At 55.4% G+C, this 25,086-nt stretch overlaps 1 protein-coding gene across 1 annotated transcript in view; it reads right to left on the bottom strand.

Moving 5' to 3' along the window:
- The window catches only part of CHLSN (cholesin), a 101,891-nt gene extending 90,515 nt beyond the window's left edge, over positions 1–11,376 (bottom strand). The window contains exon 1 of the mRNA XM_086691198.1: positions 11,253–11,376. Within this exon, the coding sequence (XP_086547324.1) occupies positions 11,253–11,375 (123 nt within the window). The 5' untranslated portion in view covers position 11,376. The remainder of the gene's footprint in view (positions 1–11,252) is intronic.
- Between the last annotated feature and the right edge of the window lie 13,710 nt (positions 11,377–25,086).

Consider the following 25,086-nt stretch of genomic DNA (forward strand, 5'->3'; position numbering starts at 1 on the left):
GTGGGGGCGGGGAGCCTGTTTTCTCTGGCCCAGAATGACAATTGCCAGGTCTCCACGGCAGCAGGGAAGCTGATCAGCTTCTAGGTTTTCTGCAATTCTCCAGATGTGACAAGTGATTGGAGAAACCGTGTCTCCACCGTGGAGACCGTGGGGCACACCGAGGCCGGCCTAACAGACCGCGGACCCGTGCCAGCCGACTCTGAGCGCTGCCCGGTGAAGACCACCACTCTCGAAAAGCCCCTGGAGAAAAAGGATGTCGCACGCGGGCAGGGCAGACAAGGACACATCACAGCTGGGCCCGCCAGGGCGGCGCCACCACGAGGCCGGGGCAATCCGCCAATACCAGCCCACGGCCGTTTCCAAGCCAGGAGCACGTGTCGCCAATCCCCAAGCGGCAAGTTAATTCCCAGGGCGCTTCTGGCTGTCCTCTTTGAAATGTGAGCACAGACATCAAAACGACTGAAATAACGAACAGAAACACCGAACGCTGGTGAGCGTGCCGAGGAGCTCACCTTGCGCACGGTGACGGCGGGAGCGGAAGGGAGGAGAGCCGCGCGTTCAGGACGCCTGGCAGGGCCTCAAAAAACGTGCCTCACCAGCTGGCCCGGCCCGCGGCCGTGCTCCGGGCGTCTCCCCACAGAAGCGAGCGCTGCTGCTCGTGGGTGTTCACAGAAGCTTTACCCCTAAAAGCCACGATCTGGAAACGACCCAAATGTCCCTGACTCAGTGGGTGAGTGGTTAGAACGGTAGGGCCCAAGGGAGCCGTGCAGCAACAGAGCACTTCTAAGCCTTGACCGCGCTGGCGGCTACAGCGATCCAAGCTGTGACAGAACTGCACTCAGACGCAGGCACACGCACGGGTGCACGCACACACGCACACACGCCAGCACTCGAGCGCACGCAGGAATGTACACACAGGAGCACACCCGCGAGCACGAGCACGGACGCTCGGCAGCGGCTGGGAGAAGGCCCGTCGCGTGGAGAAGGTCCCGCGGTATCATCAGAGGTTGCTAAGGGACCGCCTGGCTCCAGGGGACACAGAGCGGGTGGAATGGGCCCAGAGCACTAGAAGGGCCTCACAGGGCACCACTTCCAGCCCCCTCCCGGAGGAAGCCTCCCAGCGTGACCCCTAAGCGTCCACCCTGTCTCGGCTGGACTTGCCCAAGGACAGGTGAACTCGCCCGTTTATTAGATGGCTGACTTTCGCAGGGACCGCCCCATCGAGGCCAACACCTACCTCCCTGTGCTTTCGGCCCCTGTTCCCGGGTGTGACAGAGAGGAGGAGGGAGCGTGCGTGCACGGTACACGGCCCGCTGTGACACCGGAAAGCCCCTCCAGCACTTACAGGCAGCATCGGGGACTCACCACACAACGAGCCGCACCACCCTGAGGTCAGCTCCTTAAAACGGGCCTCAGGCCCCCGGGCCCCCCAACCGTCCCGTGGCGGCTGAGCAGGGGAGAACCCAGATGCCCCCTAGCACGCCCGCAGAAGGTTTTGTCCTCTGCGTCACCCGCAGCCTCTGGAACCCTCCGGCGAGCTTCCTCGTGCGGTTTCCAGCCACGGCTTCCGTGCTCCACGGATGTGTATCCGCTTCTCCGGCAAGCTGCAGCCAGCCCAGGCAGCGGCCTCCACATCCACACAGGACAGAGGAGCCACTCAGGTGGCCAGAGGGCCCCACGCTTGCACCGTGGACCATCGGGGCTTGCATCCAGAAGAGAACACGAGTGCCCGCGCTCAGGAAGTGGCACGTTAGGACCACTCTCTCGGTGGTCCAACTTCCCGTCTACATAGATACTAATTTTATATTTCAAACCGAACGTCCTCCTGCCGGTCACAGATGCCGTATTGTTTTCCTAATTAGCCCTCCGTGTGGCGGTGTCCACGGCAACCTTTCCCCCCGCAGCAATGACACAGGGCCGTCGTCGGTCCCCGGGACAAACCCAGAGGCCTGCCAAGCCTCCCAGGGCCCCAGATACGGGCCACCCTTTACCCAAACTACAGTCCCCGGGCTTCCTTTCATACCGTGGAGACCCAGGAACTTGGGGCAGGAAGACCCCTGTCAGGAAGCACCGCTCCAGAGGCCAGCACCGGCGGGCTGGACGCCTCGCAGCAGGGGGATGCGCGCTCTGGGCCGAGTCCCCTGTGCCCGCCTATCGGGGTAAATACACCGCATTTGCACGTGGCCATTTCTTTACGTGCCGTCTGTGTGCTTCTTCTGCCCCACACGGGCAGCCTGAGCAGCAACGGAGACCACACGGCCCACAACGCTGACCCGAAAAGAGAGATCTGCCGAGCCCTGATCTGCCTCAGACCCACTCTCTGGCCAGGTGGGGGAAGGATGGCGACCAAAAACACTGACCGAGAGACCAAAAAACGACCATTTTCATAAAGCATCAAAGAACTGACGAAACGGGGCATCTGCAGACCCAAACCGAGCGGTACCCAGAAGCTAGTCCCCAGAGACATCGCAGGACACGGGTGCCGCTCTGTCCCGAGGCCACCCGCCGGTGCCCGGAAGTCAGGGGCTTTGGCTCTGGCCACCTCCCGGGCTGAGGGGACGGGCTCGGAGGCCAGGGCCCTCCCCCGCCCCCTCTCACCCCCACCCCCGGCGAGGTGGAGAGCCCAGAGGCAGAGAGCCATCCCGGGCATCCTCAGTCTCTCCACCGTTCCGGAGCGCCCTTCTGCCGGAGAGCCCCGCACGGCCTCCGCACGGGCCTCGTGTGCTCGGCGCATGGGAGTGTGCTCTACGTGAGTGCTGTGAGTCTGCTATTGCGTGAGTGTGCTCTACAAGTGAGTGTGCTCTGTGCGTGTGAACGTATAAAATGGCGTCCTCCACCAGCCGCGGAGTGTGAAAGCTAAGATTCCGGTGAAGAACTTCCAAGTCTCTGTTTTGCTTGGTTTTGTTTTTTTTTAATGAAGCAGGTTCCACGCCCAACGTGCACCTGAACTAAGGACCCTGACTGAGGTCAAGAGTCGCACACTCTGGGCCAGCCAGGTGCTCCTAAAGTCTCTGGTTTCTTGAGACATGCTCACCTTTTGAGAGAAGTAAGAGCTAAAAAGATGTGTCTGGTTTTATAATAGACCTTTATTGTTTTCTTAAGGGGGAGAGTCTACTTCTGGGGGGGGGCAGGGGGAATGAGATTGTTTTTTGGGTTTTTTTTTGAGAGAGAGCGCAAGTGGGGGAGGGGCAGAGAGAGAGACACACAGACAGACAGACAGACAGCAGACATAGAGGATCTGAAGCGGGCTCTGACCGACAGCAGCGAGCCCAATGTGGGGCTCAAACTCGACAACTATGAGATCATGACCTAAGCCAAAGTCAGATGCTCAACCGACTAGGCCACCCAGGCGCCCCTGAGAGATTGTTTTTAATCATGTACAGACGTTCAATTTCACCCAGTGCTCCGCACGCATGTGCTGAGATGAAAACAGCCACAGACACAGGTCCTTGCTGTTCGTATGCAAACACCCCAGCCGAGACCCGGTCTGTGCCAGGTTGCCCTCCGGTGCCAACCCAATCGCCGTTCGCCTCTTCATGCAGATGGGGGGAAATCGGCGAGAGACACTCCCTACTTCCAAGGTCACAACTCGTCCATCATTGGGTTTTCTCACGTTCTGTGTGATTTTTCCACCCCAACAGCTACCGCCGGCTGTCAACCCAGACCCTAAGCGACACGGTGACTTAACCATGGCTCTGTTTCAAACACGTACAATTTGACACACATGCTGTTGTTTTACTGCAAGTTATATGTGAGAAAAGCCAGTGCAGGTAACGACAAAGAGGAGGCCATCATCCTAAAGCCGTCTAAACTCTACCCCAACCCCCATAATAAAAAAAAAGAAAAGATCATCTTGCCTGATTCACCTTCCTTTTAAAACTGAAGAATTCTTGCCGCAAAATATTAGAATTGGTTGAAAAAAATACATAACCATGAACGCTCCTATGACCTGCTATATACGAAAACACCTAAGTTAATTCAACGTTAAAATAAAACTTCTTCCCATAGCAACACAAAAACCAGAGTTTAATACCTACTTGCTCAACAAGTTCACGTCCCAGTTTGACCCCCATGAGCTGCTGCTGGGTTTGACTGGTTACAGAACAGTTAGGTGAAGGCTCACCATGCAGAGTGTGAGGACATAGTGGGTAGAAGAAAACGAAAAGCTTGGTCAGGCCAGAAAGGTCAATTTCTGAAAGGAAGGTGGGACAGACAGCCTCTGCCCGGACGGAGAAGAGGGCATACCGTGTGGCCGGGCGGAGACGGTCAGAGCGGGCCCAGGAGGCCTGGGAGTGTCCTCTGCGGGGGCCCAGACTCCATTCCTGAGTTGTAGTTTTGTGTATTTTGATATCGTGTGACAGGGAAAGACAGACCGATGGGATCTGCCCTGTGCTTGCCACAGGGACCCTACCCAGGTCACCTGCTCCTGGCCAGACACGCAAATCTCCTAGGAGAGAAGCATGATCGTCTGAATGACATAAAAACAACCTCAAAAAAGCACAGAACACTTTTCTTTTCTTTTTTTTTTTTTTTTAATATTTTAACGTTTATTCATTTTTTTTGATAGAGACAGAGTGTGAGCGGGGGAAGGGCAGAGAGAGAGGGAGACACAGAATCTGAAGCAGGCTCCAGGCTCTGGACTGACAGCACAGAGCCCGAGTGGGACTCGAACTCACGCACCGTGAGATCATGACCTGAGCCGAAGTCGGCCGCTTAACCGACTGAGCCACCCAGGCGCCCCAAAAGACTTTTCATGAAACGTGCAAGCTGATTCCAAACCTCGTACAAATAAGAAACTAGGTGAAAACATCCCAAAACAGGGTCCACATGACAACTGGAGGTACTTACTCTACTCAATATTAAAACACGCCTATAAAACCTGAAGAAGGGAGCAGCGCGGTGACAAGCAAGTTAAATATAACACGTTTATGGACTGCTGTGCAGCCCAGCTGAGAGGAAAACACAGAAGAGAAAATGCTCGTAAGTGACGGTGGGAGGGAGAAGGCGGCCATTATCTCTGGCATGAGGACTGGCATCTGCCTGCACGCACGGAGAATGTCGTCATCAAAGTCAAACTGGGACAAAGCATGTGTAAAACGTGCACAAAAAGGCAACCAGAGCACCAGGAGAAAGATGTGGTGAGGACACTCAGAGGACAAAGACGCTCCGTAAGTGACTGAAAAACGTCTCAGTCCCACTGCTGACCAGGACAACACCAATAAAACGGGCTGCAGAAGGACACACAGGGGAGGCAGACGCCAGCGCCGGCCTCGGGCCCGGACGTCTCTTCCCTGGCACTGGCCACACGCCGTCCCACCGCCGCTCCGGCCCCTGGGGGCCCAGAGAAGAGGTCGCATACGTGCACAACGGCACTCCGGTGCCGGGCAGGCGCATCCACATGGGAAACGAGGTTAACTGACCGTTAAGAGGGCGGCCGTGAGACATGCCACCGCCCCACCCGGGGAAATCCTAACATTTCGGAAGATCCACGAAGATCCACACTTGCGGACTTGGAAGCATCTCCGGACACGCTCCTGACGACGAGTTAACAGAAAGTACAACCAAAGTACAACCGTACAAGAAAAACGGGTAAGTCAGACTTCATCAGAAGTCAGAACCCCTGCTCTTCAAAAGCCACTGCTGGCAAATGAGAAGGGGACCCACGGATCAGGAAAGAATGTGCTTCAAATCGGAAATCGGATAAAACACCTATATCTTAAATAGGTAACAAACTCTCAACACTCCACCGTAAGAAAACCCGCCACTAAGAGCGCGAAGAGAGCTGTGCGAGCACTTCACCAACGGGACCTCACGCACAGAAACAAGGCTTGCTAGATGCTCACGCCCGTCAGCGACCGGGGCGGAAACTACGAGAAATTATTTCAATGCGGGGGGGTTCCCCCACGTCAGTTACGCCTCAAGCACCTGCTTGTGAAAACCACGCACACAGGAAGACACAACCACGTTCCCGAGAGCGGCCAAAACGAAAAATACCGACAACAACAAGTGCTGACAAACACACAGAGCACCAGCGCCCCCGCGTGCCGGCGTGGAAGACGGCCTGGCAGCTCCTCGCGCACGTAAACACACGGGGTGCCTGGTGGCTCAGGTGGCTGAGCGACCGACTCTTGATTTTGGCACCAGTCAGGCCATCAGGGTTGTGAGATCGAGACCTGTGCGGGGCCCAGTGCTGAGCGTGGCGCCTGCTTAAGATTCTCTCTCCCGTTCTCACTGCCCCTCCCCCCACTCACGCTCTCTTAAAAAAAAAATAAAAAAATAAAAACATAAACATAAAAACACACTTACACTGTGGTCCATCTGAGTCCTGAGAATTTACCCAAGAGAAAGGAAAACAGAAAACCTCGCATACAGTCACAGCATACTCCCCATAGCCCCAAAGTGGAAACGAGCTAAAAGTCCAAAGACCAGGGAACGGAGAAACAAACACGTGGGACGTGCGGTGGGTGGGACATTACTGGGCAGTGAAAAGGAAAGCCCTCAGGAGGCAGCAGAGGCCACCACGACAGGACGAGGGGGACTTCGGTCCCCTACACCTCACCGGGAGCCTCGGGGCTATCAGGGAAATTCTCTGGGTCCCTTTTCTCCAACTCCCCCAGCCCTGCACAGCCATCACTTTATAACTAACTGGCTGACAAGTCAGCGTTCAGTAGTCACAAAGGAGAAAACAAAGACAACGCAATAGGGGAATTCAGGCTCCTGGGGAGCTGCCTGTAAAGATTGGCAACCCCTCAGCTGCTACTTTCACAACCAAAACTCCACTGCCAGACCCACGTATTTCTTGAGGCAAAACACCATTAGGAAGAAGTACTTTGGTTCTGAGCAAATTCTCAAGGCCGCAAAGTTCACAACCTCGCGTGACGGTTTTCGGAAGCGTTCGCCGGCTTGACACTCAGGTAATTCCTACCCCGATTTCGAGATCACAAACGAAGAGAAGAGGGTGGTCCCGTAAGGAGCAGGTGTCTCCCTTCCAGACAGGCGACACTCCACTCCACGGCCGCTGAGGGTGTGGCGGTGCGGGGCCCAGCCTCTCTCAGCCCCGCTGTCACCCGCCACGCTCCAGTCGGGCCCATGAAAACACACAGAGCACGCGGGGTGGCATGGGGAACTGGGGAGCCACCCAGCTTATGCACGGCACGTCACATTCTGCAAGAAGAAAAGTGCTTGCTATTGCCACCGTGCCCTCTAGGCTCCAGGAACGCATTCACTCCCAGCGTGGGGTGGTCTGCGGGACAAATCCGGGGTCCTTCTCCGGACACAACACCCGCGTTGACAGCAGTGCAGAAATGGGTGCCCCAAAGGAGCCGCATTATTCCTTAGACGGTGCTGGGCCTCGCCGCCCCCGCACACGGCTGAGCCGCCCGCTGGCCGGCAGCCCTCAGCCCAGTTACACTAAGGAGTCAGGCCAGGCACCCCGTGGGTCCCTGTCTTCCTTGGGTGCTCCGAAAGGGAAGCAGACACAGGAGGCCCAAGTGGGAGTCCCTCCTCTGTCCCAGCCAGCTGAGAGCTGAGCGACTGGGCAAGCGGCCGCCTCTCCGGTCAACTCGTGTGTGAGACCAGGACGGGCCACACCCGGGGCCACTGGGCCTGAGGACTCCGCTGTGATCAGGACGGTCTCGTGCAAACGCAGGGGTTCTCACCCAAGAGACAGGGGAGGAGGGCCCTGCTCACTGCCAGCCACGCCTCCGCCTCCAGGCAACCAAGGGCCTGGGCACCGCAGCGCCCCTGCCGGGTGCCCACAGAGGCTTGCAGGGGCCTGACTGGCCCGTGAGCGGGGCAGCCGCATAATGTCTCCCTGTCGTGGGGCTCGCTGTCCGGGACAAAACCGAACGGTGGACTATCTCCTCGGCGGTGGCGGGGAGACCCTCGGGACCAACCCCTGGGCTTCTGCCCCTTCCACTCCCAACTGATGACTGATGACGGGTCGGCAACCTCTCAGGACACGCCTGCTGTCTAAGATTTAACCCTCCCTCTCAAAGGAAGGGGCCCAGCAGCTTGAAGGCGGGCCTGTACGGCCCAACGCCCAGGCTCGCGGGAGGGTTTCAAGAAGCCGTGAAGCAGGCAGAGACTCCCTGGTGCAGAGGACGGGCCCATGGACCCCGACTTCCCGCGTCCCTCACGCAGCAGGACGGCGGGAGAGGGCGTGGTGTGGGCGGCAGGTCTCCAGTGAGGCCCGCGGCCGGCCAGAACCATATCCAGGGCGCTGAGGGAGGCACTAGCAGGGCTCGGCCCGTGCCGGGGGCGTCACAGACACCCTCTCCCGGCCTCGGGCGGCGAGGGCCTCTGCAGGTTAACGGGCTGGTGAGATGCGCAAAGAAGGGAGGTTCTGAGCACCCGGGGCCGCACAAACGGCTTCCTACGTTCCGGAGCGCACAAAAGAGGGCCAGAGAGGAGTCCGCTGGGTGTGCCAAGGCTCCCCTCCCAGCAGGAAGCGCGGCTCTGAGGAGGCTGCCCCGGGGCCACGGAGGGCCAGCCCTGGGGAAACTTTGGCCCTCCTGGCACTGGCTCAGGGCGCTTGTGCTGTGGGAAGTGGCCACACGGGCTCCCACGGGCCTATCCAGACGGCCGGTCCCGGGAGGACGGCACACTAGTCCAAGTGGGGACAGAGGCTTCTCTGTTCCTCATGCGGATGGATTCTGGGGCTTGATCCTGCAGCCAGGGCAGGGCGGGGAGGGGGGGGGGCGGGGGAGGACAGCACAGTACTTTTCCACGAGCTCCCAGGGGAATGGGATGTGCTCTCCAGGCCTTGTCTACCCGCCCGCCTCAAAATTAGGTGCAGTGTTCCATGTGCTTTCCTTAAAAATGAGCCTGACGTGGCTTTTCCATAATTTCCCATGAAAAGCAGAGTGAAGAAATCCTCTTATTAGCGCAGCCCAAGGTGTGTCCGCCTGGAAGAGCCCCTCCCTGGGAGACCGGCCTGGCAATGTAAGAAGGGGTCTTTGGGACACAAGCCCACAAGCGCCACACCTCAGAGACCTCCCCCTACGAGTGCTCCCGCCCCGTAACTGCGCTGGGCCGGAGCTCCTCCCGGGAGAGGACCGCGGGCCGCCTGTAGGCGGAGGGGCGGCGACCCCTGGTGGCCGGGCCCCGCGTTCCCACGCACCGCTTCCTGCTCCTCAGCCGGGCCAGCCTGCCACCAGGTCAACACCCCGGGGACCGAAAACCAAGCGGAAGTGCACGGGACTCTAGCAGCAACTCTGTCCACTACGCCACAGACCCCGACAAAACTGTAGGCCTCAAAAGGGAAACCAGAAGCTTCTCTTCCGTCTTCCAAATCTACTTTAACCAATGTGCGCTTTCATAACAAAAAACAATCACACACTTTTAAAAATGACCTGAACTCAGCAGAAAGAAGGTCCCCCTGAGGTTAGGCAGAAATCCCAACCTGTGCACACGGCTACTGTCAACCCGCCCTGTTGTGCGGGGCCTGCCCCAGGCTAGCAGCCGGCAAGCAGGCCACTCTGAAAGGAAAGCTGCAAGTTTTAAACAAAACTTAAAATCACCAAGGTGATAGGATGGAGTTTAAAAAAAAAAAACGGAGGAGGGGCACCTGGGTGGCTCAGGTCATGATCGCGTGGTCTGTGAGTTCGAGCCCCGCGTCGGGCTCTGTGCCGACAGCTGGGAGACTGGAGCCTGCTTCGGATTCTGTGTCTCCTTCTCTCTCTGCCCCTCCCCTACCTGTGCTCTATCTCTATCAAAAATAAATCGCCAGGGACTAGGCGGGGGCCTGGGAGCCAGCTGGCAAAAGCACAGAGATGCCTCGGTGGATGGAGGCCTCAAGTGACCCGGACCAGTGAGTCATCGAACTGGGTGCACACCCCCTGAGGGACACAGAGACTTGCCCAGGCGTCTACAGCACGGGTGGTCTCAGGAGCGCGCTCCCAGGGCCCTAATGCCACGTGTGCTCCATGTGTACTCGCGCCGAAACTGCTCAGAGAAAAGGCCAGAATGGCCTGCGGTCAGGAGTTGGCGTTGTCATGAGGGCCCTCCTCTCTTCCTCCCCCTGCACCACGGTCCTTTCCCCATCTTATGAGAGAAAAGCCACCTGTCACCCTGAAACCAGCTGGGGACACTTCTGAGGGCAGAAGAGCCCACAGGGCTCTCGTAAGTGGAGGCAGGTCTGAATCACGGGTGCCACAAACAACAACAGCGACTGGCCAGAGACGCATCCCCGACCGAGTCAGACGGTTTCCAGTTCTTCCTCCACAAGGACTGGAGAAGGACCTCGTCAAGTTGTCATCTAATGGCCGATCTCTAACAACACATTGGGACCAAACGTGCCCCCAAATCACAGGAACAGTCTCCGACTTTAAGGAATTAAGCGACGCTGCCCAGACGACACTTCCACCCACGTTCACCGGTGTGAACGAGCTTCTCGGTGCTTCCAGGCAGGCGTGGACCCACAGGAAATCCCGTCCCCTCCGAAGAGAGCAGCGCCCGCCCACAGATGCACGCGTCACCACGGGATACGCGCCTAATCACGTTCCACTTCATGTGCAATCTGGGAGAATCTGTGACACCCTACACTGTTTCCATCAACCGCATCCTAGGAATTGTAAAGACAGCTCAATCAAGAAAAACGTTAACGCTCAGACCAGGAACCAAATTTAAGTGCATGTATTTTTGCAACAGACTTCTGTCCCATTCAATATGAGCATTTGTATGTTGTGATCTGAATTCTTTTTTAATGTTTATTTTTACTTATTTTTGAGAGAGAGCGTGAGTGAGCATGCGTGTGCGAGGTGGGGGAGGGGGGGGGTGGGCGCGGTGGAGCAGAGACAGAGGGACAGAGAAAATCCCAAGCAGGCTTTGCACTGTCAGCCGAGCCTGATGTGGAGCTTGAACTCCCAAACTGTGAGATCATGACCAGAGCCAAAGTCAGACACTCAAGTGACTGAGCCCCCCAGACGCCCCAAGATCTGAATTCCTCAGGACTCCCGGCCACGCTCCACGCGTCACTGCGTGCGCGGCACTCCACCCATTCCCAAGGGCGCAGCCCGTGCTGTCCCGCCGCCTCCCATCTCAGACACAAGTGCCCCCGACAGCACGGCACCGTGACGGCGGTCGGTGGACGCTGTGCCCGAGGAAAGGCGGTCGCGGCGTTCGAACCTGAAGTTCACCCACCCTCTTACTTGTCTTACAGCCGCTCCCAGAAGCCCCGCAGCGCGAAGGCTTGTAACCCATCCCGCCCTCGCTGCGCCCTCCCTCTGGACTGGGACCCCGCGTGCGCCCACCTCGGCGTGCGCTTCCCCGGTGCCCGGTGTGGCCGCGGGTGGCATCTCCTTCGCTGACGCCTTCTTCGGTTTTTTGTTCTTTTTCTCTGTCATTTCGGTAATTTTTCTCTTCCGTTTTGCCATCCTGCAGCAGAGAAGGTAAACTGCTAAGTGCGTGACGAGAGGTCCTGGGCCACATCACATTTGTGACCGAGGGGAAGAGCACTCTCCCGCTATAAAAATCCAAACAAAGGCAGGGGCGCCTGGGGGGGGCTCAGTGGGTTAAACATCTGGCTCAGGTCACGATCTGGCGTTTCGGGAGTTCAAGCCCCACTCAGGCTCTGGGCTGACAGCACAGAGGCTGCTTGGGATTCTCTGTCTCCCTCTAACCCTGCCCCTCTCCTCTGCTCTCTCTCAAAATAAGCAAAATTTAAAAGAAAGAAAGAAATTATGGAAAATCTACACGAGTTAGGGGAAAGGTCAAATCCCCTAGGCAAACCGCCCATGATCTGGGGATGTTGCAGGCGACCGTCGCCGCCGTGGCTAGGGCATTCGGTCACGGTGATGGGCCCGGGCCGGGCCCCTCGACTTGTGGAAGCAGCACCACCCGGGCCGCATATAAGGCGCGACACGGTGTGAGAGGCGTCTGACAGGTGTGCTTTCTCCAGCACAGTGGTGTGCAGAGCTCCAGGAAAAGCCCGGGAACCCTAAAACCCACGTCCTTCGTGGGATCGTGCCACAGGGAACAGAAATGGTTGAAGGCCGACAGGTCAGGGAGAGCCCTCCCCTGAGGGGCACTGCCGGTGGCTGCTGGGACCTCCGAGGGGTTTCCTGCGAGGGCGTATGTGGGAGGGGAGACCTCGGAGTGTTTTTTAACGCCAGTCCTTTCAAACTGTATTTACGAGGTCTACTAATATCAGCTTTCGTTCTAACAAACTATAAAAATGTATTTCGTTTTTTCATGCTCAACTAACTCCCAGTTAACATTCTCCATGTTCCAGATCTTACAGGCACGTGTAAATTATACACGTACATATTGTATACTTATGTCTATGTCTTTTTAAAAATTTACCTTCAGACCTGCGGTTCAAGGCTATGTATACGGGAAAAGGGACAGAAACCCAATGTCGTTCTCTGAACACCAGCTCTAGCAACAGAAGTTCAACAAATACTTTGTGAACGCCAACCCTGTGCCAGGCACTGTGCGGGGTGCCAAACACAGAGCGAACCGCATGGCACGCAAGAGCCTTGACCTCATGAAGCTTCCCTCGTGGTGGGCAAGAGAGATCTATCGTGCAGGTGAGAAAATGCTTTTACGTGGGGATGAACGCTACCGAGAAGGTAGAACAGAAGCGAGCGTAGGTGACGCACGGGCAGGAGGCCTCTGGGAGAAAGCCGGTGAAGGGCAGGGCTGCGGAGGGGGAGGCGGGGGAGGGGAGTGGTGCGTGCGATGAAGAAGGTACGGCAGGTGCAAAGGCCGGGCCTCCGGACCCCCTAAAGGGCCTGCGGGCAGGGAGGGCAGATGGAGGGCGATGGCCCCCTGAAGGCGAGCAAAGGCTAGATGCGTTCTGAGAACGTGGGCTCCCCAGGAACACGCTACTGAGATGTAGATTTCCCCCAAAGCAAAACCGTTTTCACGGGGACAAAAGGGGAAAATTACGTCAAGGGGGCAGCTGGTGGAATGAAACACGCACACCCCGCCACCAAGCAATCCACCCACGTACGTCAGCACTTGCCAGTCACTCTGTCACCACCTGCAGAGTGCCGACCATGTGCTAGGAGCTGCTCCAGGCTAGACCTCGCAGTCCAAGAGACTTATTCACACACAGGTGACACGCTTAGGGGGACACAAACACAGGACACGTGAGACATCACTAACTGTAACCTGCAACCAAAAGAGAGGGAAAGCATTACGGGAAAGGTGACCATAAAGGGTGATCACAGTGGAAAAGGCGTAGAGACAGAGTACACGGAGAGCCCAGGTTTGGGTTCTCAACACCATCCTCTATGAAAAAGGAAGCGGGGAGGGGAGCTCCTTAGACTCCCGGTCTGGGAACCTTTGCAGAGCAAGGGAAGTGCAAGGAGAACCTGGGTTATCAAGCTGCGCTGAAACGAGGAGATAGTCAAGGAACATAGGGCCGCGTTCCAGAGGACACAGGGCCAGCATGGAGGGCTCCTTCTGCCCCAGCTGGGGCTACGATCAGCTACGGCATGCTGAAAGAGTATCACTGTTGTGCAATCAGAAAAACTCCAAGCTCCACAGTCTTTAATTAAGCCTTATCTAAAAAAAAGTATTCAAAGCCAGAGGCTACAAATTTCAATTAGCAGTATAATAAGAAATCGTGAAAGAACAAGAGACTGTTGACACAGGGGCTTTGAAAAGACAAAGGACTCCATCAGCCAGTTACCTTGTTGGGGAAATAAGAAAAGTTTAGCAAATATTTACACACCAGTCACCACAAAAGTTAAGTTAAATCTTTATTCCTTCTGTAAGTTATCATTAAAAAGCGTAATCACTAAGTCTATTTGCTAAAAAGGGAGAAAGACTTTTCCATATTATAAAAAGGTTTCTCTTAATAGTTCTGAGAGATGGTATGTCTCATGACTTTGAGACAACGGATGCTTGGTATAGAAGACATTTCCTTACATTTACGGTCAGTGATTTTCAACAAAGGCGCCTAAACCACTTAATGGAAAAGAACAGTCTTTTCAACAAAAGGTGCCGGGACACCTGAACTTCCACATGCAAAACAATGAACTGAGAGCCCTACCTCACACCAAACACAAAAATTAACTCAAAATGGATGACAAACCTAAGTGTAAGAGCTAAAACACAGGGGTACATCTTTATGACCCTGGATTAGGCAACAGTTTCTTACACAGGACACCAAAGAAAACAAACAAACAAAACACACAGCGAAAGAAAAAAAATGAATGGTGGACCTCTCAAAATTAAAAATTTTTGTGCTGCAAATAATTTAGCAAAGAAGTACAAAGACAACATCAAGAAATGGAAAAATACTTGCGGGTCATGTAACTGACAAGAAGAGCCTTGTATCCACCACGTGTGAAGAATTCTTACAACCCAATAAAAAAGACAAACTCGGTGAAAAAACGGACAAAGGATTTGAATTCGGATGACCCCCCCAAACAACACACAAGTGGCCAACGAGGACAGGAAAAGATGCTCAACACCATCCATTGTTAGGGAAATGTAAATCAAATGACCCCACTCCACATTCCTAGGTTGGCTCCAGTAACAAATACTGGTGATGCCTGAAAACTTGGAACCCTTATGCACCCCTGGTGGGATATAAAATGGTGCAGCCACTCTGTACAACAGCCCGGTGGTTCCTCAAAAAGTTACACATGTCGGGGCACCTGGCTGGCAGTCAGTAGAGCATGTGACTCTTGACCTCAGGGTTATAAATTCAAGCCCGACGTTGGGTGTAGAGATTACTTTAAAAAAAAAAGTTCAACACGTTACCATGGGTCCCAACAGCTCCACATGCAGATACCTACCAAAGAAAATGAACACGTCCACGTAAAAATTCCAACACTAACGTTCACAGCAGCATTCGTCATAGTAACCAAAAGGCGAAAAAACCTACACATCCAGCAACTGCCGAACAGGGAACAAGACGTGGGGGCGCCCTTGCAATGGACGGCACTGACCGGGCGACTCAGCCCCGTCCTGCCGCGGGAGAGGGGCCAGTCGCGGGTTACCGCACACGGTACAAGCTCGTCTACACGCGGTGTCCAGGACAAGTCCGCGCAGAGTGGGAGCATAGCTCCATGGGTGCTCAGGGCTGGCGGAGGAAGGGGCAGGAGGGGCTCATAGGTCCAGGGTCTCTCCTGGGAGAAGGAAAATGTTCTGACACGAGGTTGCAGTGATGGTCACACAACGCTGTGAATTCATTAAAACACGGGAAGATTAAAAAAAACAAAAAACAAAAAACCTCACACCTCTCTCAATTATTTGTAATAAATTTAGCAACACAATGCCCCTGTATTGGTTTTCCTTCCTTTTTTTCCCTTAGCGGTAACCCTATTTCACAGAGTTGTGAGGACGGCGTGCGCGTGTCTACGGCATCTGGCAAACCCAGGGCCCACAAGTGTGTGTCAGCTTCCTGGTGTGCAGGCAGAACAGCGGACGAGCCAGCAAAGGGAGAGGGAGGTGGTGAGGAAAGCAGCCCCGGGGGAAGGTGGGGCCTCAGGGGGGTCAAGATCCCTCCTTTAGGTTTCTTTTTCCTCCCAGGCCTTTCTGCAAAACAGCAGGCTCCCCAGGCTCTGCCAGCTTCGGTAGGTGGCCCTGTACTTGGTGGCCAGAGGGAGGCCACGTTGGGGGGGGGGGGGGGTGGGAGGGTTAGTTAGGAGAGTCAATTCCGAAAACTGCCCCTTACTGAGAGAGCTGACCAGGCACCAGGTCCTGTTCTAAGTGCAGGACACGCACGAACTCGGTTCCGTCGTGTGGCCGTTGAGGGCGGCACGCGGGTGAGGAAACGGGGGCGTCCCTGTCAGAGGGGAGCACCAACCGATGGCTCCTACGGTTGGCACACCCGAGTCACGCACTGAGCTCGCGCTACCAGTAAGTGTGCAAGCGATCCCGGCACAAAGAGCTGAGGGAGGACACCGCCGGCCTCCAGGGATGGGGCCTGGGGAGGGAGGGGGGAAGGCTGATGGCATCCTTTCTGTCCCTCGGCCGCTACAGCTGGAGGTTTTTAGCTGTACGCACACATCACCCAGCTAATTTGATAGGTTAAAAACGCCATTTTTTAAAATTGTATTATTCAGCGTTAGCCACAGGATGGTGAAAAGGCTGTCCGGGATCATGTCTGCTGACAGGAGAAGAAATTGGTGCAGTCTTTCTTTAAGGCAATTTTATAACATTCGTCAAGTGCTTTCCACTTCCAGGAACCTCTCCTGATGAAATAATCACGGGCTGAGATTCATACACAAGGGGGACAACCGCACCATATAAAGCCTGCTAACGCCTCTGACATCGAGGAGTGGAAAACACCGTGACTGTCCCACAACAGCGGACTGCGGACTGGGAAAGCGACTGATGCCCGTGTGCAAAGGGGCAGGCCTATGCAGGACGGCGCAGAACATCCGGCCACAGGAGTAAGAGCTCATGGCGCAACGTCAAGGGCAAAGATGGGGCACAAAGCTACGTGTGAGGAAAACTGCGCGCGCACACACACACACACACACACACACACACACAGAGAAAAACTAGAAGGAAACACATTAGTATATTGACATTTTAGGAAGTGAGAATTACAAGTATGGCTTTCCCCCTTCTACTCTTGTCATTTCTACTACAAAAGCTTTAAGATAACTAGCTCCAGTTCAGTGGAGCAAATGCTTCCGCCAGCAGAAAGCTGACGACCCAGGTCAGACACACACACGGCGGCTAACCGTCTGGGTGGGGTGACACTCACAGGTCAGGATGCTTCAGCGCCAACCGGCTGAGGCTGCCGGGTCCCCAGGGCTGAAAAGAAACCCCACAGGATCTTAAAGAAAATAACTGACCCTACAGGAAAAAATTCTAAAATCTGAAAATCCCACCCGCAGCCCCCAATGGCCCCTCTCACCCAGCGCGTGTTACTTCTGATGTGTCCTGGGGGCCACAGGGAAGGACACCTTCCAACTCACAGGGCCAAGCCCCCCTCGGGAGGGTCTGCGCCCTCACAATCCACAGCCCTCGAGGAAATCAGTCCGAGGAGTCCAGGAGCGGGATCCTAGCGCCTGAGCCGGCCTGGGACTTCATTCCTGTCCTTTTTGATCCAAGCCTAGTCCGAGTTCTGACTTGCCCACTTAGACGAACGGCCTCCACATTCTGCTCTCTTGGTACCTAACCCACCCCTCCCTGTCCCTCCAATGGCCAATCTCGAAGTCCTGTCACTACTCACTCACCGAGCCCACCTCCCATCTTTCCAGCTCAGCCCCCTCAGCACCCCGGGGCCCAATCACCCTTCAGCCTTACCAGGGGATCCAACACATTCCCCACCTCTGCCACCTGCCTGGTCGCCCCTCTCCTCTCTCAAACCTCCACTGTCTTCTCCCTTCTGGCTGAGAACCTTAATTCCTGATCACAAAACAAGGGGAAGGGAACTGCAAGCTCCCTACATCTACCCACCTGCCCTCCTCTCCTGTTCTGATGGAAACGGGCCAGGTTCTGACCGAGGCCAAACCCTCCACTGGTGAGCTGGGTTCCAGCCCCACCTGCGCAGGGACATCACTCTGAGCACCGCCCCTCCTTCTCGGTTCCGGCTTCCCATCTACTCACTCAACTAAAACTTCCCACAAGGCAATAACAAAAACTCTCTCCATCCCACATGCTCTTCTCCCTATTTCTGCCTCCTTCGGCCGTAAAACCCTGTAGAGTCGCCTGCACGGCCTGGAACTCCGTCCCTCCCTCCTCTCTCCAACCCCTCCACCAGAACTGCTCTTCCCAAGAGCACGACGACTCCATACGGACAAAGACGCGCTGTGTGACCAAACTCTACCCAGGCTCCTCTCTCCCAAAGGGCCTCACACCTGGCCCACTAATGCAGTGTCTAACAGCTCAAGGGCCTATCCCTGAAATGACCCTGGCGCCCTTAAAGAGAGCCTGCCGGAGAAAACTCAAGGCTGCCAAAAGAAAGCAGCCAACACGGGGAGACCCCACCCGACAGCCCTGAGGGTAGCAGCCTACCTTTGATAAGCGCTAACCGGCAACCCCGGGGGGGTTTCACATGGACCAACCCCCCCTTCCTGGTTTCTGTAATGTCTCACTTCCTAAGGCGACTGAGTGCCTCCCCTTTCCCCTCCCCATTCCCTCAATCTCCCTTTAAAACACCCACTCGCCCCTGGACAGACCTAAGGAGAATTCGGTTCACGTGGTCTCGTCCCTACCGCAACAGTCACTACTGACCAAAATCCACCCTTGCCGCTTTGCTCGCCACAGACGTGAAATCTCACGGCGAGTCTCCGTACTCTCCTCATTCCACCCAACAGCAGCATTTGGCAGGTGATGCTTCCTTCTCTCGGCTTCTGAAAAAGACACCACACCCTCCTGCTTTTCCTCCTCCCTCTTCACCTCCTGAGCCTGGGCACTGAAGAGCTCCATGCTTCCTGCCCACTTTCCTCTCTGCCTGCACGCATTCCCTCAGTGATCTCATCTAGTTGCGCGGCTTTAAACGCCTCCCATCTACCAGCCACCTGGAATTTCTCCCTGAATTGCACTAGTACACGCTATCACCAACACCCACACACATCATCTCAGGCGCAAGGCGTAAAAATCCACACTTCTGATCTTCCTGGGGGCATCTGTCCTCTCCATGAACGGCCATCAGGAAATCCTGACTTCTGCTCGAGCTAAAGACTGTGGTGCCCCACATCTCCTGCATCTGACACAGCCATTAACCCTGTCGGCCTTGCCTCCAAAACACGTCCCGAAGACAGTAACTACCTTTCACTCCCTGTGCCGTCACTACCCTCCCGCCTGCATTACTCACGGTCCCCGCCCTTGCCCGTCCAGCCCCTTTCCAACACAGCATGCACAATGACTCGTAGAACGTCCAGGTCAGGCTCTGCGGGACACCTTCCCATTTCGCTCGGAGAGGAGTCCGCGTCCTCGTCCAGGCCTTGCGGGCGCAGGTGGCTGCCCCGCGCGCCTCCTTCCCCGCTCTCCGGCTCGTACTCCTGCTGCAGCGGCTGCTGCTGCGCCCGGGATCCCTCGACCCGGGGCGTCTGCCGGCACCGACGCGACTCGCTCGCGGTGCCCTGCTCCGCCTTATTTTCCTACAGGCTCCCACACCTTATTGATTCTGTGTCCTCAGAACGCAAGCGCCCCGGGTCGGCGTCGTTTCCGCCCTGAGCCCGGCGGCCGCCCGGGGCCCGGGACAGTGCGGACACGCGGGAGCCCACCGAACGCTTCAGTCAACGAGCGCTTTGTGGCGAAGGGGATGCCCGGCTCGAGGGGCACAGCCTGGGGCAGCCGGCGGCTCGGACCCCGCGCGCACCCTGCGGGCCTCCGCCGGTGCCCTCCGACGCCACCCGGGCCCGCACACCCACGTGGGAGCCGCCCCGCGACCCCCGACCCTGCGGTCCTCGCCTACCTGCGCGTGGCGCCGACGCGGGCTTCCGGCAGGCGCGCCGCCAAGGTAACACGGTCCCGCCTCCCGGAGCGGCGTCGCCCATTGGCCGAGGCCCGCCCCCATCTGCCCGCCGGCCAACGGCACGCGGGAGCCGCGAGTAGGCGGGTTCAGGCGCAGGCGCGGGCTGGCAGCGTCATCTCTAGGCGCCGCCGCTTGCCGGGAGCCGCAGGTTGCCTAGCAACCCCCCGCGTGCTGGCTGCCGGGACTGGGGAGCCTCACCCGGTTTCCGGCCGCGGGGGCGAGGCGACCCCGCGCCGGGACCCCGACCTGTGTGTCTGGGCTCGTGGGAGTTGTATTAAACATACACATTTGTATGAGCTGAAGATACTATAACGTTAGAACCGTGCACCGGTTTCAGACGCCGCACAGGAGGAGCCCCGGCAATGTGGTCGTCGGCCTAGGGGTCGCGGCCGGCCCGCGGTGAAGGCGTGCGCCCCCTGCCCGGACGACCCCACCTGGTGATAGGTGCCCGAGTGAGGGGACTGTGGCTGCCGCAGAGCATCTGGGGGTCCGGGAACCAGAGCGCCACGCCGGGCAGGCAGCGCGGGGCCGCAGAGGGAGCAGGTGCAGCTCTGCGGCCCCTCCCCTGCTGCTAGCACCTGGAAAGCGCGGCTCGAGTCACACGCCGCTCTCCCGCGTGCGCAGGTGCGGGCACGTGCAGCCTCGCCGACCTCGGGACGCGCGCAGGTGCTGCTCCGGTCACACGCCGCCTTTGAGCACGCAGGTGCGGGGACGTCCAGCCTTGCTGACTTTGGGAGAAACCGTCCTGCTTTCAAACTGACCCGACCGGCCTTCCGACAACATACAGAAAAGTTCTTATCCACGTACAAGCTTAAATAGTATATAGTGTAATGTAAAAATATATAAATAAATGTGTAATATATTTAGTTTTGCCCTTTTTTTCAGACCTCTTATATTGTAGGAATAGGTCGTTCAGATCAGCCTCCCATTGAGAACAGCATAAAAAGCTGGCCAAAATATAATCATTTAAAAATAGCTGGGTTCTATGCCATCAGTGTGCTAATTGGATAGTGAAATATTCTAACAGGGGATACAAAGGAAACCCAGAGCACTAAACTTGATGTTCAGCAACACTTTCCACTCAGAGCTCAGTCCATTCTGGAAGAGGCGGAGAACCTGAACAGAGATTTTGATAGCTTGGTGGGCTAGGGCCGCTAAGGGAGAGGGTTCTTGTAATGTCCCATCTTTGAGCTGAGACCCTGAAAGGCTACACCATGGGAGTGAATATGAACAGAATAGACCAGCCTTGCAGGGACTTCATAAAATCCATATTAGATTATCTCAGTTTCTGAAACCGCAAGTGATTCAGGGTTTATCGTTGCTGCCGCTAGCCTGCTCAAAGAAGAAAGGGTAAAGCTGTTCTAGGAGAAAAGTCTAGTATCCTTTGCCCCAAATTACAATTGTCCATATATTATGTCCAGCACTCAGTAGAAAACAGCTGTTTACAGAAGACAACACATGATAGAAAACCAAGAAAAAGGAGGTACCATTTTCACTGTACAATGAATCGCTGACACTCTCAGCCAGCATTATAACTTCACGGTCTGAAAACGTCCACTTCCTGATGGACAGCTCCAGTCACATGCTGACGTGACGTCTAAGGCCGGGGAGCACATCAGGAGCTTCTCGGCATGCTGTGTGATTCTCCGCAGCGGAGGGCACAGCTTGGTGCCAGAGACCACACGGCCTCAGAAACACGTATGCGTATCTCCAGCTGCAGCGGACCTTCCGAGTTATTTGGCCTCAGCGCAGGACAGCGGAGGCTACGGACTGGATGTGCTGCAGAATCTTCCAGTGCTCTGCGCCCCACTCAAAACCAACAGACTTCCAAGTTTCCCAATACATGAGTGGTGCTCATGTTAACTCTGGTCTGTGCTGCCTCCCACATCCAAAAAGGCTACTTTCTGCTTCTCTGTGGCAGAAAATTGTGTTTGTTTTCGACGTCTGCATTACAAATGAACACAGAACTTATTAGTTTAAGCCCGTAAATTTAGCAGCTTCACTCACAGTCTCTGAGGGGTCAGAAATGCCGGAGCGGCTGAGCCCTGTCTGAGAGAAGGTCCCTCACAAAGCCACGAAGCGTCCGCCAGGGCTGTGGTTTTGTCAGAAGGTTTGTCTGGGGGACAGTCCATTTCCAAGCCACACGTGGCTACTGGAAGGATTCACTCCTCACAGGTGATTGGGCTGAGGGAACTCGGTTCCCGCTGGCCATCGGCAAAAGCCCTCCCTGACCTCCTTGTCACATGGGTTCCTGCACAGGGCGGCTCACAAAGCAGCTGGCTTCCCTGGGGCGAGTGAGCAAGAGGGCACACGGGAGGGGAGGCACAGGCTCTTTGTAACCACACACTGGATGATTCTATTCATACGAAATGTCCAGAACAGGCAAGTCCAGAGACCATAGGTTAGTGGTCACCAGGGGCTGCTGGTGTGGAGAGAATGGGGAGAGCTTCGTGGGTACGAGGTTTCCTTTTGGGACGAGAATGTTCTGGAACTAGATGGTGGTGATGACTGCACACTATGAGTGTATTAAATGGTGCTCAATTATTCACTTGGAGATGGTTTTAAAATGGTGAGTTTTGTGTTTCTTACCACCGTCATGTTCCTCCATAAACGTGGCTATTATTCACGTCGAAGACGGCTGTGTTCCTTCGCATCTGTGTATTTCCAGCCGCCGCCCCTGCCCAGCCATCTTGGCTGAACTTTGCTGAATGTGTAGAACAGTAACAGGAGTCTAAAAGTTAAGACGGCACAAGAAAGTACTGGACCCCTCCCAACACTCCTACCTCATTGCCACCCACCCCATCCAGGTAGCCAGCTTCGTTAGTTTCTCGTTTATCCTTCGGTGTTTCTTTTAGGAAAAGCAAGCAGATGCGTGCCGTTCCCTACACAGAAGGCAGCAGAGCACACGTTCTCCTGCACCATGCTCCTTCCAGCCGACAACGAACCCTGGAAATTTTCCGTCAGTTACAGGCACCCTCTCCTTTCCTACAGCTTCTCGGGGCCCTGCGGGGGGACTTACCGTGGCTCACATGGTCAGTGCCCATCCACAGGAACCGTCTCCAGCTGTAAACCGAGCTGCGCTCAACAGTCGCGCACACTGGTTTTCCTATTGTTGGTGGCACACCTTCAGGACAGGCTCCTGGGGCGGGACTGCCAAACATAGACGAATTTGGCTGGGTACAGCCAGATTTTCCTCGGTAACGGTTGACGTTTGGTATTCCCACCTGCCACGTGTGGACGTCTCTCTCGCCTACAGCCTTGCCAACAGAGTAGGCTTTCAAGCTTGGATTTCCGCTCATCTAATCTTAATCTGCGTCTCTCCTGACTCAAGTGAGGTGGAACATCCCTTTCTATACCCTGGGGTCATCCTTCTACACGCTTGTGGCGTCGCTTCATCCTTCACCCATCTTCCTACCCGGGCTCCGATCTTTTCCCCCTCAATGTGTACATTCTTTGTGTGCTAGAGACGTCGACCTTTACTGGGACATGTGTTGCAGATACTTTGTCCTAGTTTGTCACCTGCGCTTTGGTCCTGAGTATGGCGTTCTCTGCCACGCAACCGTGCTTCGCTGCTGTGAACCCTTTCCTTCACCCATCTTACTTTTGCGTCATCTTAAGAAAGCCTTTCCCATTCCCAGTTTTGGAGAAGCCTGGCCAAGGTTTCGTCCCATGACCTGCTTGGCTTCATTCCTTCCACTCACATTTCTTTAATTTTTTTTTTTTTACGTTTATCCATTTTTGAAAGACAGAGACAGAGCACAAGCAGGAGTGGGGCACGGAGAGAGAGGGACACAGCAGGCTCCAGGCTCTGAGCTATCAGCACCAGAGCCCGAGGTAGGGCTCGAACCCACGAACCTCGAGATCATGACCTGAGCCAAAGTCGGACGCTCAGCCGACTGAGCCACCCAGGCGCCCCTATTCCTTCCACTCACATTTCTGACAGGAGTCCTCGTATGCGTGACATAAGGACAGACCCGATGCTACCTTTCTCTAAACGGCCATCTTCTTAAATCAACACTGTTGTTCAAAAAGCCCATCCCGGCTCGTGACTTGAGATGCGCCTTCCCTTCCGTCACATCCACGTTTCCACACACACTTGGTTTCCTACTTCAGTGCACAGATCCATCCGGTGCTGAGCCTGCAGCACGCTACTCCACGCACTGTTCCACACACCGGGGCTTTACGATGCCCCGGGAGGTCGGGGAAGGGCTTTCGCCATCTCCTTTGTTCTTCTTTCATGTGCACTTTGCCATACGAACCGGAGCGTCAGCTCGTCCAGCTCCAGAAGAGCAGCTTGTTGGGATTTATATTGGGATCCTCTTAGATTTAAAATTCATCTAGGAAAAACGGAGCTCTTTCGGATGTGGCCTTCCTTTCCAAGAACAAGAGCTGTCTTACTGGGTTGTGTCCACTTTTGTATCTTTCGTGAGTGTTTTAAAGTTTGGTCCGCCATGGATCTTGCATGGATCTTAAGTTTATTCTTAAGTATTTTATCTTTATTGCCACTGTAAACGCAATTTGTCTCTTCCATTGTATCTTTGGGTTATCATGACGGCGATGAAGGTTACTGATTCCTGTCTGTCAGTTTTATATCCTGTTACCTTTTGAAATTCTTTCATCGGAGGAGCTACGTACATTTTATGATCTTAAGGAAGTTGTGTCTCATGTCCCACTTTACTGAACAGTCTGTCACGGAGAACTGAGATACTCCCGTTCCTTTCTCATCGACATCTCTATCCCTTAGAGCTCAGTCTGGGTTCAGTGTTCAGTCTTCCTTCCCTCCCCCTCTCTCCCACGCTGCGGTGTCACCCTGGCGTGGCTTTCCGATCAAACATATGCCAGTGACTCTAAATCCTGTTTCTGGTCTCGACCTCGCCCCCTGGACTTAATTACCCACCTGCCTAAACGGTTTCTCTACACAGCAGGTCAGTAAGTATCTCGACAGAACACGCTCACAGCCAGGCTTGGGATTCCTCCTTCCAAACCTGTTCCCTTCCTCATCGTGCTTAGCATCCACTGCCCCAACCCAAGTGCCACCGAGAAAAGCGTCCCCACTCCTCTCTGCCCGTCACCTACACATCTTGTTAACACACTTTCCACGTCCCCTGCCCCCGTCTAGCCCAGGGCTCCACAACCGGGCACCTGGGCACCCGCTCTGCCCTCCTAATGCATTCACCACCTCACAAAGGCCAGAAAGATCACTATTTTTAAAAAACTCATTAAGCAGTTGGCATTTAAAATTTACTACTTTGGGGGCGCCTGGGTGGCTCAGTCGGTTAGGCGGACGACTTCGGCTCAGGTCATGATCTCGCGGTCCGTGAGTTCGAGCCCCACGTCGGGCTCTGTGCTGACAGCTCAGAGCCTGGAGCCTGTTTCAGATTCTGTGTCTCCCTCTCTCTGACCCTCCCCCGTTCATGACCTGTCTCTCTCTGTCTCAAAAATAAATAAACGTTAAAAAAATTTTTTTTTAATTTACTATTTTGTGAGACAGAGAAAGTGCACGAGTGGGGGAGGGGAGGAGGGGGTAGAAAGAGAGGAAGAGAGAGAATCCCAAGCAGGCTCCACACTGTCAGCACAGAGCCCAACGCAGGGCTCAATCCCACCAACCACAAGATCAAGACTTGAGCCAAAATCAAGACTCAGATGCTTAACCGGCTGAGCCACCCAGGTACCTCCAGAATCACTTTAGA

Source organism: Puma concolor, chromosome E3 (genome assembly GCF_028749965.1).
Source record: "Puma concolor isolate L17-30 chromosome E3, mPumCon1.1.hap2, whole genome shotgun sequence".
Lineage (NCBI taxonomy): Eukaryota > Metazoa > Chordata > Mammalia > Carnivora > Felidae > Puma > Puma concolor.